This window comes from Danio rerio, chromosome 17, assembly GCF_049306965.1.
Source record: "Danio rerio strain Tuebingen ecotype United States chromosome 17, GRCz12tu, whole genome shotgun sequence".
NCBI classification, from domain to species: Eukaryota; Metazoa; Chordata; class Actinopteri; order Cypriniformes; family Danionidae; genus Danio; species Danio rerio.
The window spans coordinates 7,421,395-7,436,394 of NC_133192.1; the positions used below are offsets into that span (position 1 = coordinate 7,421,395).

Below are 15,000 nucleotides of genomic sequence, written 5' to 3' on the forward strand. Positions count from 1 at the left end.
CGTTGTCCTCCAAATGTAACACTGGTCATTATGACCAAACAGTTCAATCTTAGTTCCATCAGACCACAGGACATGTCTTCAACAAATATTCTTTATCCCAAAGTAATTTAGCTAATTGTAATCTGGCTTTTTTGGTGATTTTGGCTTGTTGATTTCCCCATGTTGTCACACAAGGAAGCAGTGTGTTTGAGGTTTCCTTAAATACTATTCTACAGTTGTGCCTCCAATGAACTCAAATGTTGTCAATTAGCCAATTGGAAACTTCCAAAAGCTTGACACCATCATCTGAGCTTTTTCAGAGGCAGAATAATCTTATTGTATGTAAACTTGACTTTTAAGAAAAGTTATAACAATTTCTCAACAAATCTCTCTCTCATTTTTCTGCTGTTAAGCATAACTATCTAAACTGAGTACATTTTAGGATTTTGGTGTGTAGGTTTATCTTGGAGATGCAAAATGGTTCAACAATTTTAGAGTTTATTTAAATACTTTATTTTTTAATTTATATTTTTAAAAATACATTTAACTATTTCATTTTATTTTTGTTTTAGATTTTATTTATTTTTTTTTTTACAGTTTTTGTGTTGTGGAATACCTAAAACATGATTTATTACAAGTAAAACCGGTTGTTTTAAAGTAATTTTCTTATTTATATTATGAATTAAAGAGTACTGCCAAAAATCATCTGCAAAAAAAAATGCAAATAAACTCTTCATATATAAACCTATCAGCTATATTGTGTTAGACGGTGAAAATGAAAGAGAATCGATGCACTCACTCAGATGTGAACTTTTGTTGGTTTCCTGTACATGCTCCATCTGCAGGTACATAAATCAATTTTAGAAAAACTTTTCAAGTCTAAACTAATAATGATCAGTGATTGAATCTGGTCTACTGTACCTTCCAGCCTGTGCTTATCAGAAAAGCCTTCATTTTGCTGGTCTGCGGGAGGTCCAGTCTTCTCACAATTACGCTAAAATTATATTAATAAAAAATGAGTTCATGGATAAATGTGCTTAATGCACTAGCCAATATTTTTAAAGTTTGGGTATCTAGGAGCTCAGCCTGTCTTGCTAAAAACTAATTTTGAATGGACTATAACAGCCATCTTTTCACCTGTCAAATTAATATCTAAAATGCAACCTAAATATTTCACGTCCTGTTTTGGAGTAATAATTTTATCCCCTACTTTTATCTCTGACCCTACACATTTTCTTAGTTTCGCAGCTGAACCAAATAAAATGAATTCAGTTTTACCCAAATGTAAGGACAATGTATTAAGGCAAAACCATTTAAAGAATTCCTCAATTTGTTTACTTATTTCGTTTTCAATAAATTCCCTTCTATCGTGAGACACTATTATTGTTGCATCATCCGCATATAACAAAAGCTTATTTGAACAAGCCACTTTAAAATCATTAATGTATATTTAAAAAAGCAACGGACCTAAAACAGAGCCTTGTGGAACCTCATAAGCGACGGGCAAATGATCTGATAACACTCCTTTTAAATCTACTATTCGACTTCTGTTTTCAAGGTAAGATTTTATCCATTTACATGTCATTTTATTAAAACCCATTGCTTTTACTTTTAAAAAGCATATGGACAAGTCTAAAAAAAAAAATGGAGGACTTGTTCCAAAAAGAGCCGACCCCGCAACCATACAGGACTAAGGCCAAAGAAGAAGAAGAAGATAAAATTGTCGAATAAGAATGATTTTCCCTAATACATTTCCTTTAATACATATACCCATTGTGTATTGTTGAGATCGCAAAGCATTTTCCCAAAATATGTATGAAAATAAGAGTTGCCACAAAAATGTATTCCATTTGTTGAAACACAAGAGACAGTTGTGGCCAAATAAAGGCTCAAAATCACCGAAGAGTGGATGAAAACATCCGCAACATAACAGTAGTATAAACGCAGCATGTTTATTCAATATCTCCATACACATTTTTATCCTTTAGAAGAGTCAACTCACCACAGCATCACTTCCTGTCTGAAAGCTGTTGCGTCCTACTACAGCATGGCTCTCCTCATCTTCATCTTCATCAGTGATCTGCTGGAAGTCCTGGATTCTCCTCTGAAACTGCAGCTCTAGAGAGAGTCTGTGCAGACGCTCGCTTTCCTCCAGACTGAGCTGCACTTTAGCCTGTAGATGCTGCACTTCCTTTTCCAGCAGCTCAGAGGTCAGCAGCTTTACCTTCTGCTCAGGATTATTAACACTTAAACACTGTGAGGGTGGCTTCAACATGGGCTGGAAGGCGACTGTTTTTTTCTTGAGTACCTGACTCTGAGACAAACTTATTTTAGTGAGTGAATACTAAAACTACTACATTTACTACATTTAAAATACATTTTCGTTAACTTAAAAAAAAAAAAAAAGCTCAATAAATTAGTAAACTAAAACTAAAAACTAGCAACAGGCACTGAAAAACTTACTGAATTAAGACAATAATTAGCAAAAAATATGAATCATTTCCAGATTTATAGGACACCTATGATGAAAATCATCTTTTGTAAGCTGTTTGGTCATAAGTGTGTGTAGGTATAGTGTGTCCACAGTCATATTGGAGTGATAAAAGCACAATAAGGCTATGTTTACACTGCAGCCAAATGTGGCCCGAATCTGATTTTTTTGCCCACATGTGACTTATGCGTAGTTCAGACTGCGTGATTTTAGCCCCGATTTTGGCTCGCTGACAGGTTATGAGAAATCGCCGACAAATGCCTGAAATCACAGGCAAATCGGTGCTCGTGCAAATGCTCGTGAGTAACAATCACGCAGTATGAACTATCAAAGACGCAATCTGAGAGAATCGCCGATGAGTCGCCGATGCCTGCGAGATATTTGGCATGCTAAATATATGGAGCTGGGCGATTCAAATCATGCTGTTTGAAATTAGTTTTAGAATATAACATCAGCGATCGCCTACAGCCAATGAGAGAGCGGCATTCACTTGCGTGTGCGTGTGCGTATACCTGCTGCAGGCCAGCGGGAGGCTGGGGGAGAAATTAAAAGCGCTCTTTTTCGGTTTATTTGGACGCATGCAATGGAGGAAAAACTAGTGGAGGTTTGACAGGACTCAGGAGCAACCGTGTCTGTTTGACGGTTCATACAGAAAGAAATTAGTTTATTATCAACGTTGAGGAGAAATGGCTAATTCCCTTTAAACCCAGGTGAGCAAACATGCACATGTTCTACCCCATTAAAGGCTTCTTTCTCATTGTGTAGTTAATAACAAAAGATATACAACTTGTTTTTGGCTGTGAGACGTAGTTTGGACGAAGTTGTCGGCGATTCTTCCTATAGTAAAGTCATGCAATGTGAAAGTCCATGTCGCCGATCTATCTTGCAGTGTAAACAAAGCAGCGACGAAACGCTAGCCCAGATAGTCATGCAGTGTGAAAACATCTGTGACACGACTACTTTGAAAATCATGCAGTCTGAACTCTGCATTAGATAATGATAGTGTAAAGAGCCCAAACTGCATGAAATCTGATCTTTTCCAGTCAGATCTGTGCCACTTTCATATGTAGTCTTAAATCAGACACAGATCTGAGTGCCCAGAAAAGAGCTATATAAATGTAAGGAATTATAATAATAATAATAATAATAAATATTATTATTATTATTATTATTATTATTAAAAAAGGACAGGTGCTCAAGCACCTAAATCCACTTCTGCATGTGTCTGCTGTTTATAACGAAGTAAAATGAAATGACTCTGCAAACGGAGATAAACCAACTCCGCCTTCACAGTTCAATCTATGGCTGCTCATTAACCCTTGATGAGTTCACTACACCGGTGGTCAAACACACACCGCGGTTGTCATAAATCACAAATAATAAGTGTTTTTAATCACAGGTGACTTATTTTAGATTTCAAGTAGCAGAACAATCCTTTACAGTTCATGAAACACACCCCGGTTGTGAAAAGGGCAATAATCATATAAGCATGATCTGACAACATGCTTACTTCATACATTATCACGTGTGCATAATTAGACATTTTGTGCTCTCCGTATCTGTACTTTTGCGCATGCGGGTTAGTTTAGGACCATGATCTGGTCACTAATCTGATATTGGCCACATTTATAAGAGGCAAAAAAATCAGATTTGAGAAAAAAATCTGATGTGAGCACTAAGCCTGGCAGTGTGAACGTAGCCTTAGTCTCATTTATTTATTTTCTGACGGATGAGGAAGATTGTCACTAAAGGGCTGGGCTTTCCCCCTCTGATGGATTTGAATAATGATGGTTATTTTCTTTACTTGAAAGCTCAGATTTGATTATTATAATTTGTTTTGTTGACAGAGTTTGAGGTTTACTGTATCATTATTATTCACATCTTACAGATGTTGATCTACCTTTCCCATTGCACACACTTTGTAATATTTTATTTATCGAGTTTAAGAATCTCTTTAACACTGATGTTGTCGGCGCAATGGCCTGGTGGTTGGCGCGCTGACGTGTGGTGTGGCGGCACGTCAGGGCATCGCGAGTTCGAATCCCGGCTTGACGACATTGCCCTACCCTGCCCCCTCTCTCTCTCTCCCACTTCGCTTCCTGTCTCGATACTGTCCTATCTAATAATAAAGGCAAAAAGGTCAAAAATAAATCTTAAAAAAAAAAAAAAAAACACTGATGTTTATTTTATCATAAAGATCAGATATTTTGTTTAAGTATTTTTGTTTTTGTCTAATAAATCTATTTGTCTTAGTTCTTTCTTTGGCTCTTGGTGAAGGCGGTCGCACTTCTTCCCTCTCCGTCCCATATCTCTCCTTTCTGGCTGCTCTTGTCTTCGTCTTATTCTATCTCTGAGGCTCTCCGTGCCCTGCTATCCAAACGAATAAGGAATTATGGATTTGATCAACTGGTCTCTCGACGAGAAGTTTGGGCTCGGGAGAGCCCACTTGTCCTGTAGGAACGTTTGCAGCTGGATACGTGATGGACGGGTGGGAGAAGTGGACTGTCGTGTGCCTGGCTGCTCTGTCTCTGGAGGATATTGAAGATATCTACCTATTCGGTACTTTAATAACAGGGTTTTTGCTGATGGGCTTATGCGGGGCCCTGGGGTATCGATGATTGATGAAAGCGGTCAGTGCTGCTCAAAACCCCACCAGGCTGGCCGACTTGATTGAAACGCTGATGGGCAGGCTAGCTAATGATCAGACTGCAATATTAGATTGGAAGACATCGGGGTGAAACTAACGGCTTTGCAACAAGATTTCGCCAGATCTGGAGACGAGTGACATTAAATATCTGTGAAATTGGCAGATATTGACCTAAAGTTGAAGTATTTTTCTACTCTTTCGGCTTCCCTGTTTTTCTTCTCCTTCCAGACGGCCTCGGCTGGAGAAAAACAACTTCTCCAGGATAGCAAGATAAGGAGACGCTCTGAAATTCCTGCTCCTTTTCAAGGACACCTGTTGGACTCTACAGGCTCACACATACACAGCTACAGATAGACAATCAACACCTAGCCCCTCATCTCACACCTTTGTGTGCTTTCACCCACTGGAGGGGGTAGGCGGGTCTGTGACCAGCGCTTTTTAGCTGCAGGACCGGATGGCTGCCCGCCCTCATCGCACTATATCCACATCCCCTGTTGCGATGTTATGTCTTGTCTGTGTGTTCATGTGCTTGACTCCTGGGACTTTTTTTCTCCCTGCTCTTACACTGCCATAATTCAAGAGCAAGGTGAGAGGGAGTTTTTCTTCGCCTCCCTCTCCTGAAATGTATCTTACTTCCTTTTTCTAAATGTCTTCCCCTGAAAATTGTGATGTTTGTGTATGGTCGGGGGGTTAAATTTCACTATATGAAAGTGTATGTGACAAATAAAGGCCTGATTGATGTTGGTAAACACAAATAAAGTGGTTAAAAAAACTAATATTCTTAATGTATTGCTATAAATATTCGATAATTATCGATATCGAATGATATGAAACATGATATCGTGATTTATTTATTTTTTTTCGCTATATCGCCCAGCCCTACATTGATCCATTTATGCGGAAGTGACAAACATGCTTTTTGCCACTGTTTTAGCTTGTAGGTATCCTAAAAACAAACAATACTAACATCTAAAAAACTTTATTTTAATTTCATGGGACCTTTAAAAAGATAATATTGAAATTAAATCTTCAAAACTAATATAAATACCTTGCTCTGAGACGCTGAAGCACCGAAGCATTGATACAGATGCTGCGTTTGGGATGTAATTCTGCTGTCTGCAGGCTGGCGGAAGGTGCTGAATGAAGGTTTGTTGGTTTGTGGTGAATACGGGACGTCCAGACGCTTCGGCTGTGACAGAGGCACAGACTGGGCAGCTGTCGGGATTTTCCACAGCTCATTTCTGTGTCCCATGCTGGAGAAACTGGAGTTTATTGGACTGATAGTTGCAAGACTGATCCATTTGCTCACTTCAGGCTGTTTCTTCAAGTACTTCTGTTTGTCCACTAGAGAGTGCCCTTTCTCTGCACTCCACAGGTCATCATGAGAATGCGCCTGTTTCTGTGTGGATACAACCATTATTACTGTAAAAGGATAGTTCAATTAAAAAAGACTATTCTGTCATCATTTACTCAACACTAAAGTGTTGGAACAAGTAAAGGTATTGTTAGTTCGACCCAAATTGGATAAAATATGAAAAACCCAAACATTCGGCTTAAAAAAATAACCCAGCTGTTGGTTTAGTCCAAAAGTTAGTTGAAATAACCCAGCATTTTTTTAGAGTGAAGCCAGTTTGAGTTTCTTTCTTTTGTTTAACCACCTACCTATTTTTATGCACCTTTTGCGATAGATAGATAGATAGATAGATAGATAGATAGATAGATAGATAGACAGACAGACAGACAGACAGACAGACAGACAGACAGACAGACAGACAGACAGACAGACAGACAGACAGACAGACAGACAGACAGACAGACAGACAGACAGACAGACAGACAGATAGATAGATAGATAGATAGATAGATAGACAGAACGATAGATAGGGACTGACAGATAATAGATAAATAAATAAAGTAAATAAATAGAGACAGATGGAGGAATGGATGGATATAGATAGAATAATAGAAAGAATGATAGATTAATGGACGGACAATAGATAAAAAGAATGATAGATGGATGGATAATAGATGGATGGATGACACAAACAGACAGATCGACGGATGGATGGATGGATGGATGGATGGATGGATGGATGGATGGATGGATGGATGGATGGATGGATGGATGGATGGATGGATGGATGGATGGATGGATGGATGGATGGATGGATGGATGGATGGATGGATGGATGGATGGATGGATGGATGGATGGATGGATGGATGGATGGATGGATGGATGGATAGATAGATAGATAGATAGATAGATAGATAGATAGATAGATAGATAGATAGATAGATAGATAGATAGATAGATAGATAGATAGATAGATAGATAGATAGATAGATAGATAGATAGATAGATAGATAGATAGATACTTTTGGAAGCACAAATATCAAACAGGGCAATAAAACAGACACACAAAATACCATGAAGTTGATCTTCTGCTGATCCCTGGAGAATGCAGCAATATGCAGAGGCTGTTCAGTGGTTCTGGGTGCTTTATTGCTGTGCAGTTTGGAGGACGGCAGGGTCAGATATTCTCTCTGATAAATATCTGTGTTTAAAGAAGCGTTTGAAGGTTTCCCCTGGGGTGAGATGTAGAAATATATCAAACGATATCAACATAAAAAGAATAAGAACGGGACTGTTTATGAATGCCTTAAAAAGATCTGTATACCAGGGTTATGATTATGAACTAAAACAAACACCAAAATCATAACAAAAAAAATTAAGCAACAAATAAAATTTAAATTAAAAACAATTAATAAAAAAATTAAATAAAATATATTTTTAAAATCAATATGAAAAATGCTAATATACAGTTTAATTCAGAATTAGTAAAAAAAAATCTGTTTTAAATATTTCCCAAATGATGTTTAACAGAGCAGAGAATTTTCACAGTATGTCTGCTAGTATTTTTTTCTTCTGGAGAAAGTCTTACTTGTTTCATTTCGGCTAGAATAAAAGCAGCTTTAAACATTTTTAAAAAACATTTTAAGGACAAAATTATTAGCCCCTTTAAGCTATATATATTTTTCTAATAGTCTACAGAACAAACTAATTACTCTAACCCGCCTAGTTAACTTTAAATGGCTTTAAATGTCACTTTGAGCTGTGTAGAAGTGTCTTGAAAAATATCTAGTCAAATATTATTTACTGACATCATGGCAAAGATAAAATAAATCAGTTATTAAAAATGAGTTATTAAAACTATTATGATTAGAAATTTGCTGAATAAATCTTCTCTCCGTTAAACAGAAATTGGGGGAAAAAAATAAACAGGGGGGCTAATAATTCTGACTTAAACTGTATATATATTTAACATCCCTAAAACTGAATGTTTTAAATAATCACATGCTAAATATAAATATATTTTAAACAAAGAAAACAGACAAACAACTCAAAACCAAAACATAATTTAGAATATTACCAAAATTAAAAGTCAATTATAATAAAATAACCGTAATCTGTACTCACAGAATCCATCAGATTGTCAGTGGAGAAAGACAGCATCATCTTTTCAGTGGGAGCTGAATCCACAGGCATTTCCTGGTTATCTAATGGAAATTTAAATAGGGTTTAAAGAGAACAGGGGCGATGCGGTAACGCAGTGGGTAGCGCTGCCACCTCAGAGCAAGAAGGTTGCTGGTGTGAGCCTTGGCTGGGTCAGTTGGCTATTCTGTGGGGAGTTTGCATGTTCTCCCTGTGTTGGCGTGAGTTTCCTCTGAGGAGAACATGTAAACTCCAGATAGAAATACCAACTTGACCAGCTGGGACTTGAACCAGCGACCAGCTGTGAGGCGACAACACTAAGCTCTTGTTAACATCCGCAAAACAAAAAGAAACACACACACACACACACACAAACACAAACACAAACACACACACACACACACACACACACACACACACACACACACACACACACACACACACACACACACACACACACACACACACACACACACACACACACACACACAAAAGAATCCAAACACTCACATGTCAGGTTGGGGTTTGAGCGATACTCCAGCGTCTTCTTGAGCAGCTCCTGGTTTTGTTTGGGGTTTGCTTTGCTGATGCTGTTCTGGATTCTGGTGGTTTCTGAAACACATGCTTCAGTTCGGTCATGGACATCAAAGGCGCCGATCTTCTCTTTGGATGCTCCACTGCTATCAGGATCTAACAAATGTGACACAAGCATGCATGGATAATCTGATGTCTTGACTAATATTGCAACAGAACAAATATTGTTGGTTCAGTTAATGTATTAAGGGAATAGTTCGCCCAAAAAAACAACAACATTCATTCATTCATTTTCTTGTCGGCTTAGTCCTTTTATTAATCTGGGGTCGCCACAGCGGAATGAACCGCCAACTTATCCAGCAAGTTTTTACGCAGCGGATGCCCTTCCAGCCGCAACCCATCTCTGGGAAACATCCAAACACACATTCACACACTACGGACAATTTAGCCGAAGTAATTCACCTGTATCGCATGTATTTGGACTATAGGGGAAACCGAAGCACCCGGAGGAAACCCACGCGAATGCAGGGAGAACATGCAAACTCCACACAGAAACGCCAGCTGAGCCGAGGCTCGAACCAGAAACCCAGCGACCTTCTTGCTGTGAGGCGACAGCACTACCTACTGCGCCACTGCCTCGCCCAACAAAACAACAACATTCAGTTAATAATTACTCACCCGTTTCAATCCCCTGAGACATTCATTCATCCATCTTCAAAATGCAAATTGAGATTTCACCTAAATCATGCTAATTAATGTTCAGAAGGGGATTGAAACAGTAATTAATACCAGAATTGTCATTTTCTAGGTGAACTAACCCTTTATTATGTCTTAGCATTTATTACCTTCATATGTGTGTGGTGATGGTTGGACAAACACTCGCTCAAAGCCATACAAAACAGCTGCAGATTTGACAACTTCCAGGGTCACAACTGATCCGGTTTTTGTCATTATCTCTGCAGCCCTGGTGTCAAAACAATCAATATTAATATTATGACAATGGCAAATGATCGGTTTCAGTGATACTGTTTCAACACATACAAAGAATTTGTTAGTTTGTTTATTTACTGTCACATCAAAAACTTATGGCTATTTCATAGGAAGATCGATATTGATAAAAATACATTACATCAGGGTTCTCAACTGGTTTGGCCATGGGACCCACTTTTACATGGTCATCAAGCCGCGATCCAAATGTTTAGAAACTATACCATTTTAGGAATTATAATTAATTTGTATTATTTGTTAGCATACACAAGTAGTGACAGAAAAATCATAAGAAAATCACCAAGACTTACAAATAAACTATATTTTATTGTTATCATTTAACAAAATGTATCAATTTATAGAAATATTACAAAGTAAAAACAACAAATACTGTAAAAAGTGGTTACGGTAAGGATAGGTTCAGTTACCTTGAACTAAACTGAACTGTTAGTAAAACATGTTGTCTGGTTTCTAAATGTCGTTTTAATTTAGAAGGTTTCGTGCTCTCTTGTGAGATCATCTCGCTAGTACTACTTATGACACACCGAGGCTTTAAGTCTTTTTTTTTGTCATCAATATATGTAAATCCATACTTTACATATTCAGGGTCATACTTGCGCTTCGACATATTTGTTGCTATAATTAAATGAAATTTCACATGTCAAACAGTGCGGTTGTCGTTCATGCATTTCAAAATAAAAGTCAAAATAAGTAAAAAATTTAACTTTGTCGTTTTTTTGACCACACACTCCACGACCCACTGAAAATGTTCCCGCGACCCACCAGTTGAGAAACACTGCATTACGTAACCTTATAAATCAATATGAGACGAAACAAAAAAAAAAACTTTCAGTTATAGATTAAAAACAAAGATTTTTCATGTAATATTTGGAGAGTATATATGGAATATATGCAACTTAGAGAGACATTTTTAAAGGTTCCTCAAGTACTCAAAACCCTCAAATACTTTTTTTTGTGATTTTAACAGTGTGTGTTGAGCATCAGTTAAGACAATGTTAGCATCTGTCAGCTTTAATTATGGATGAAACTGGATAATTCTGAGTTTTTGTCAACTAATTTCATCTTGTGGGTTTAAAATAATTTTTAGGGCGGATTAAAATCTGACGTCACACGAATCTGCTAGTGGAGTGGTGATGCGTCGGTTTCTCATTATTATTCATAGCTATTATCCTATAAGAAGACTCTGCTTCTTAATTATTCATGAAAGCACGTGCTTTCGGAAGGCAGGACAGACCTGCCAAGTTGTGAGACGGCACTAAATACGAAGTATTTATCCATTCATGACGGGTTGTATTTGTTTGTATTTGTTCATGACCCTTTATAAACACCAGTCAAAATACCCTTATCATTGTCTAGTAGTGTTTAAAATTTCACAAATGAATAAAAAATATTATGATGAGAGAGGATTGACAGTGGTCACATTTCCACATCCTGGACCAGGCCGTATCCTGAGCAGCTACTGTGGTGTAGGAGTGGAGAGCTTGAGACTGATTGCTGCGACGCTCCAGAGACAGACGAGTCTTCGCTAGGTCCAGCTTCCTGCCTCCGGCGCCTAGACTGCAGCTTTGCACAAGACATTAGGCCATAGGAGAAACGGTCATGCCCAACTGAGCCTGGTTTCTCTCAAGGTTTTTTAATTCTTCACTTTTGCCAATTGGTGGAGTTTTTTTCCTCGCCACTGTCGCAACTGGCTTGCTTGGTTCAAGATCTGTATAGCTGTGCATCGATGGATTTGCTCTTCAGTGTTTGGACTCTTAGTAATGATTATTAAACCACACTGAACTGAGGTGAACTGAACTTAATCTCTGAAAACTGAACTACACTGTTTCAATTTACTATGATATTTTTATGTGAAGCTGCTTTGACACAATCTACATTGTAAAAGCGCTACACAAATAAAGGTGAATTCAATTAAATTGAATATTCACATAAACAAACTCAAACTTTAAATATATTGAACAGATTGTTTTATACAGTTGAAGTCAGAATTATTTGCCCCCTTTTGAATTTTTTCTTTTTTAAATATTTCTCAAATGGTGTTTAACAGGGCAAGGAAATTTTCACTGTATGTCTGATAATATTTTTTATTCTGGAGAAAGGCTTATTTGTTTTATTTCGGCTAGAATAAAAGCAGTTTTAAATTTTTTAAAATTCATTTTTGGGACAAAATTATTAGCCCCTTTAAGCTAATTTTTTTTCGATAGTCTACAGAACAAACCATCCTTATACAATAACTTGCCTAATTACCCTAACCTGCCTGATTCACCTGATTACTTAGTTCAGCCTTTAAATGTCTCTTTAAGCTGTATAGAAGTGTCTTGAAAAATATCAAGTAAAACATTATTTACTGTCCTCATGGCAAAGATAAAATAAATCAGTTATTAGAAATGAGTTATTAAAACTATTATCTTTAGAAATGGGCGAAATAATCTTCCCTCCGTTAAACAGAAATTGGGGGGAAAAAATAAACAGGGGCATTAATAATTTAGGGGGGCTAATAATTCTGACTTCAACTGTATATTGACCGAGAAGTGCAAATCAATTCTCAATTCTGAAAACAAAATAGCAAGTCTGAAAACACAGTGACAAATCAGACAAACTGAGAGGTAAAGTTTGAGAATAGATTACTCCATTCATATTGGACGAGGCATCTGTCAATCAAGGAATACAGCAAGGATGGATATGTTCTGAAAGCACCTTGATGAGTTTTACCTTTCTTGTGATACTCCAACAAGACTTGTGCCATCCACACTGAGCAGCTGATCTCCTGGATTCAGTCTGCCATCCTAAATACACATTTCAAATCATTAACCCTGGATCATTATAAACCCTAGCTTACTTAAACCCTGGGTTATCACACTGCTCATGAATAGGCCCCAAATGCTTTTCTTACTTTAATCTTTTGTCTAGTTTCTAGTCCACATTTCTAAAGTTTCTTAAATCAAGAAGCAGTTTATAGACATGTAAAACATATTGTCTTGTATTCAGAAATAATATGCCAAAATTAAGTGAGTTTTTCCTTAAAACATGCAAAAAATCTGCCAATGGGCTGAGCAAAATAATCTTATGTCAAAACAAAAAACAGGATTATTCTTTTTACCCCATTGGCAGATTATTTTGCTTGTTTTAAGGAAAACCGCACTTCATTTTGGCATTTTAGTTCTGAAAACGCTAATATGTTTACTTAAATGCTTCTTGATTTAAGAATCTTTAGACATTTGGACTAGAAACAAGACAATAACTCTAAGTAAGAAAAGCATTTTTGCACAGCCCCACACAAAAAAAACATAAATATAGTAACTACAACATACAGGTACCATAAAAGCATAAGATATAAATCATTAGATGTCTTCAAGTGTTCAGTCCTCTCTCAAAAAAGAAACAAATCCTAAAACAAATAAACCATCTTTTGTGTAAGATAAACAGACAACCAAAATAGTAACAAAACTATTCAATAAATAATCCAAACAATTTATAATTTGAAACTACAAGACACAGAAAAACCTCTGCTTTAGTCTATGCCTTATTTAAGTGTTTCTCAACCACAATCATGGAGGACCACCGGCACTGCATGTTTTGGATGTCTCCTTTGTCTGTCAACCACATTATAGGTCTTTCAGTCTCTGCTAATGACGATATGAATCAAGCATAGAAAATGGCGACACGATGGCTCAGTGTTTAGCACTGTCTCCTCACAGCAAGAAGGTCGCTGGTTCGGGTCCTGGCTGGGTCAGTTGGCATTTCTGTGTGGAGTTCTTCCCTTGTTGGTGTGGGTTTCCTCCGGGTGCTCTGGTTTACCCCACAGTCCAAAGACATGCGCTATAGGTGAACTAAATAAACTAAATTGACCAAGTGTATGAATGTGAATGCAAGAGTGTAAGGGTGTTTCCCAGTACTGGGTTGCAGCTGGAAGGGCATTCACTGTGTAAAATATATGCTGGATAAGTTGGCGGTTCATTCCGATGTGGCGACCCCTGATGAATAAAGGGACTAAGCTGAAGGAAAATGAATGAATGAATGAATGGATGGATACAGAAAGAGCTGGTGGTCCTCTAGGAACGTGGCTGAGAAACACTGCATTAATTAACTGTCTAATGGCTGCTGGCATGAAACTTTTTTTAAATCTATAAATCTCTCCCTAAATCAAAATAAAGCTGAGCATATTTATGTGTGCATAATTATCCTGACCACATTTGCTGCTCCTCCTGGGACAACGGATTTGATAAAAATGCCAAGCTTCTCCTGTTCAGCACCCTGTCAGGAACACATACAGTATTGTTATACAGAATACACCATGTATGCATTAGGCATATGCTACAGTATTTCTTTATATGAACTACTTAGCAGAAGTATTTAATAGGATTTAATATTAGTGCTGCACAATATATCAGAAAATTAGCGTTATCACCATAATAGTATATGCAGTATCCATATCGCATGTAAGTGCAATAAATAAAGTACAGTTCATGTGCCAAGCATGTGTGCTGCATGCATAGGTTGTTTATCTAAATCTGACCAATCAGAATTTACTATCTTAATCCTGACCTCTACAGTAGGTGTTGTTTTTCCACAGTCATTAGTGGTGTTTTAGGCCCTATCATACACCCGGCGCAATGCGGCATAAGACGCGACGCAATTGTTGTTTGCTAGTTTCAGCTTGGCGCAAGAGTTGTTTTGCAGCATGCTGTTTAAATAGCAAATGCATTTGTGCTCATATGTGCGCCCATAGGCGTTCTGGTCTAAAGAGGGAGGCGTGTTGAGGTGTATTGCTGGCGCGTTGCTATTTTGAGGGACTATAATAGATTTTTCAATAGACCAAAACAAACCCGGTCTAAAGTTGTGCGCCT

At 37.5% G+C, this 15,000-nt stretch overlaps 1 protein-coding gene across 3 annotated transcripts in view; it reads right to left on the minus strand.

The window, feature by feature from the left end:
- Positions 1–15,000, minus strand: part of afdnb (afadin, adherens junction formation factor b) — a 44,766-nt gene that overhangs the window by 2,145 nt on the left and 27,621 nt on the right. For 2 of the 3 annotated variants that reach the window (XM_073928074.1, XM_017351740.4), the window contains exons 14-23: positions 14,342–14,407; positions 12,866–12,939; positions 9,991–10,109; positions 9,122–9,301; positions 8,597–8,676; positions 7,546–7,704; positions 6,166–6,516; positions 1,982–2,293; positions 901–973; positions 779–818 (exon numbers count right to left, since the gene is read on the minus strand). In XM_073928074.1, coding sequence (XP_073784175.1) covers positions 779–818; positions 901–973; positions 1,982–2,293; positions 6,166–6,516; positions 7,546–7,704; positions 8,597–8,676; positions 9,122–9,301; positions 9,991–10,109; positions 12,866–12,939; positions 14,342–14,407 — 1,454 coding nt within the window. The remainder of the gene's footprint in view (positions 1–778; positions 819–900; positions 974–1,981; positions 2,294–6,165; positions 6,517–7,545; positions 7,705–8,596; positions 8,677–9,121; positions 9,302–9,990; positions 10,110–12,865; positions 12,940–14,341; positions 14,408–15,000) is intronic. The other variant, XR_012393193.1, reaches the window with a different exon arrangement.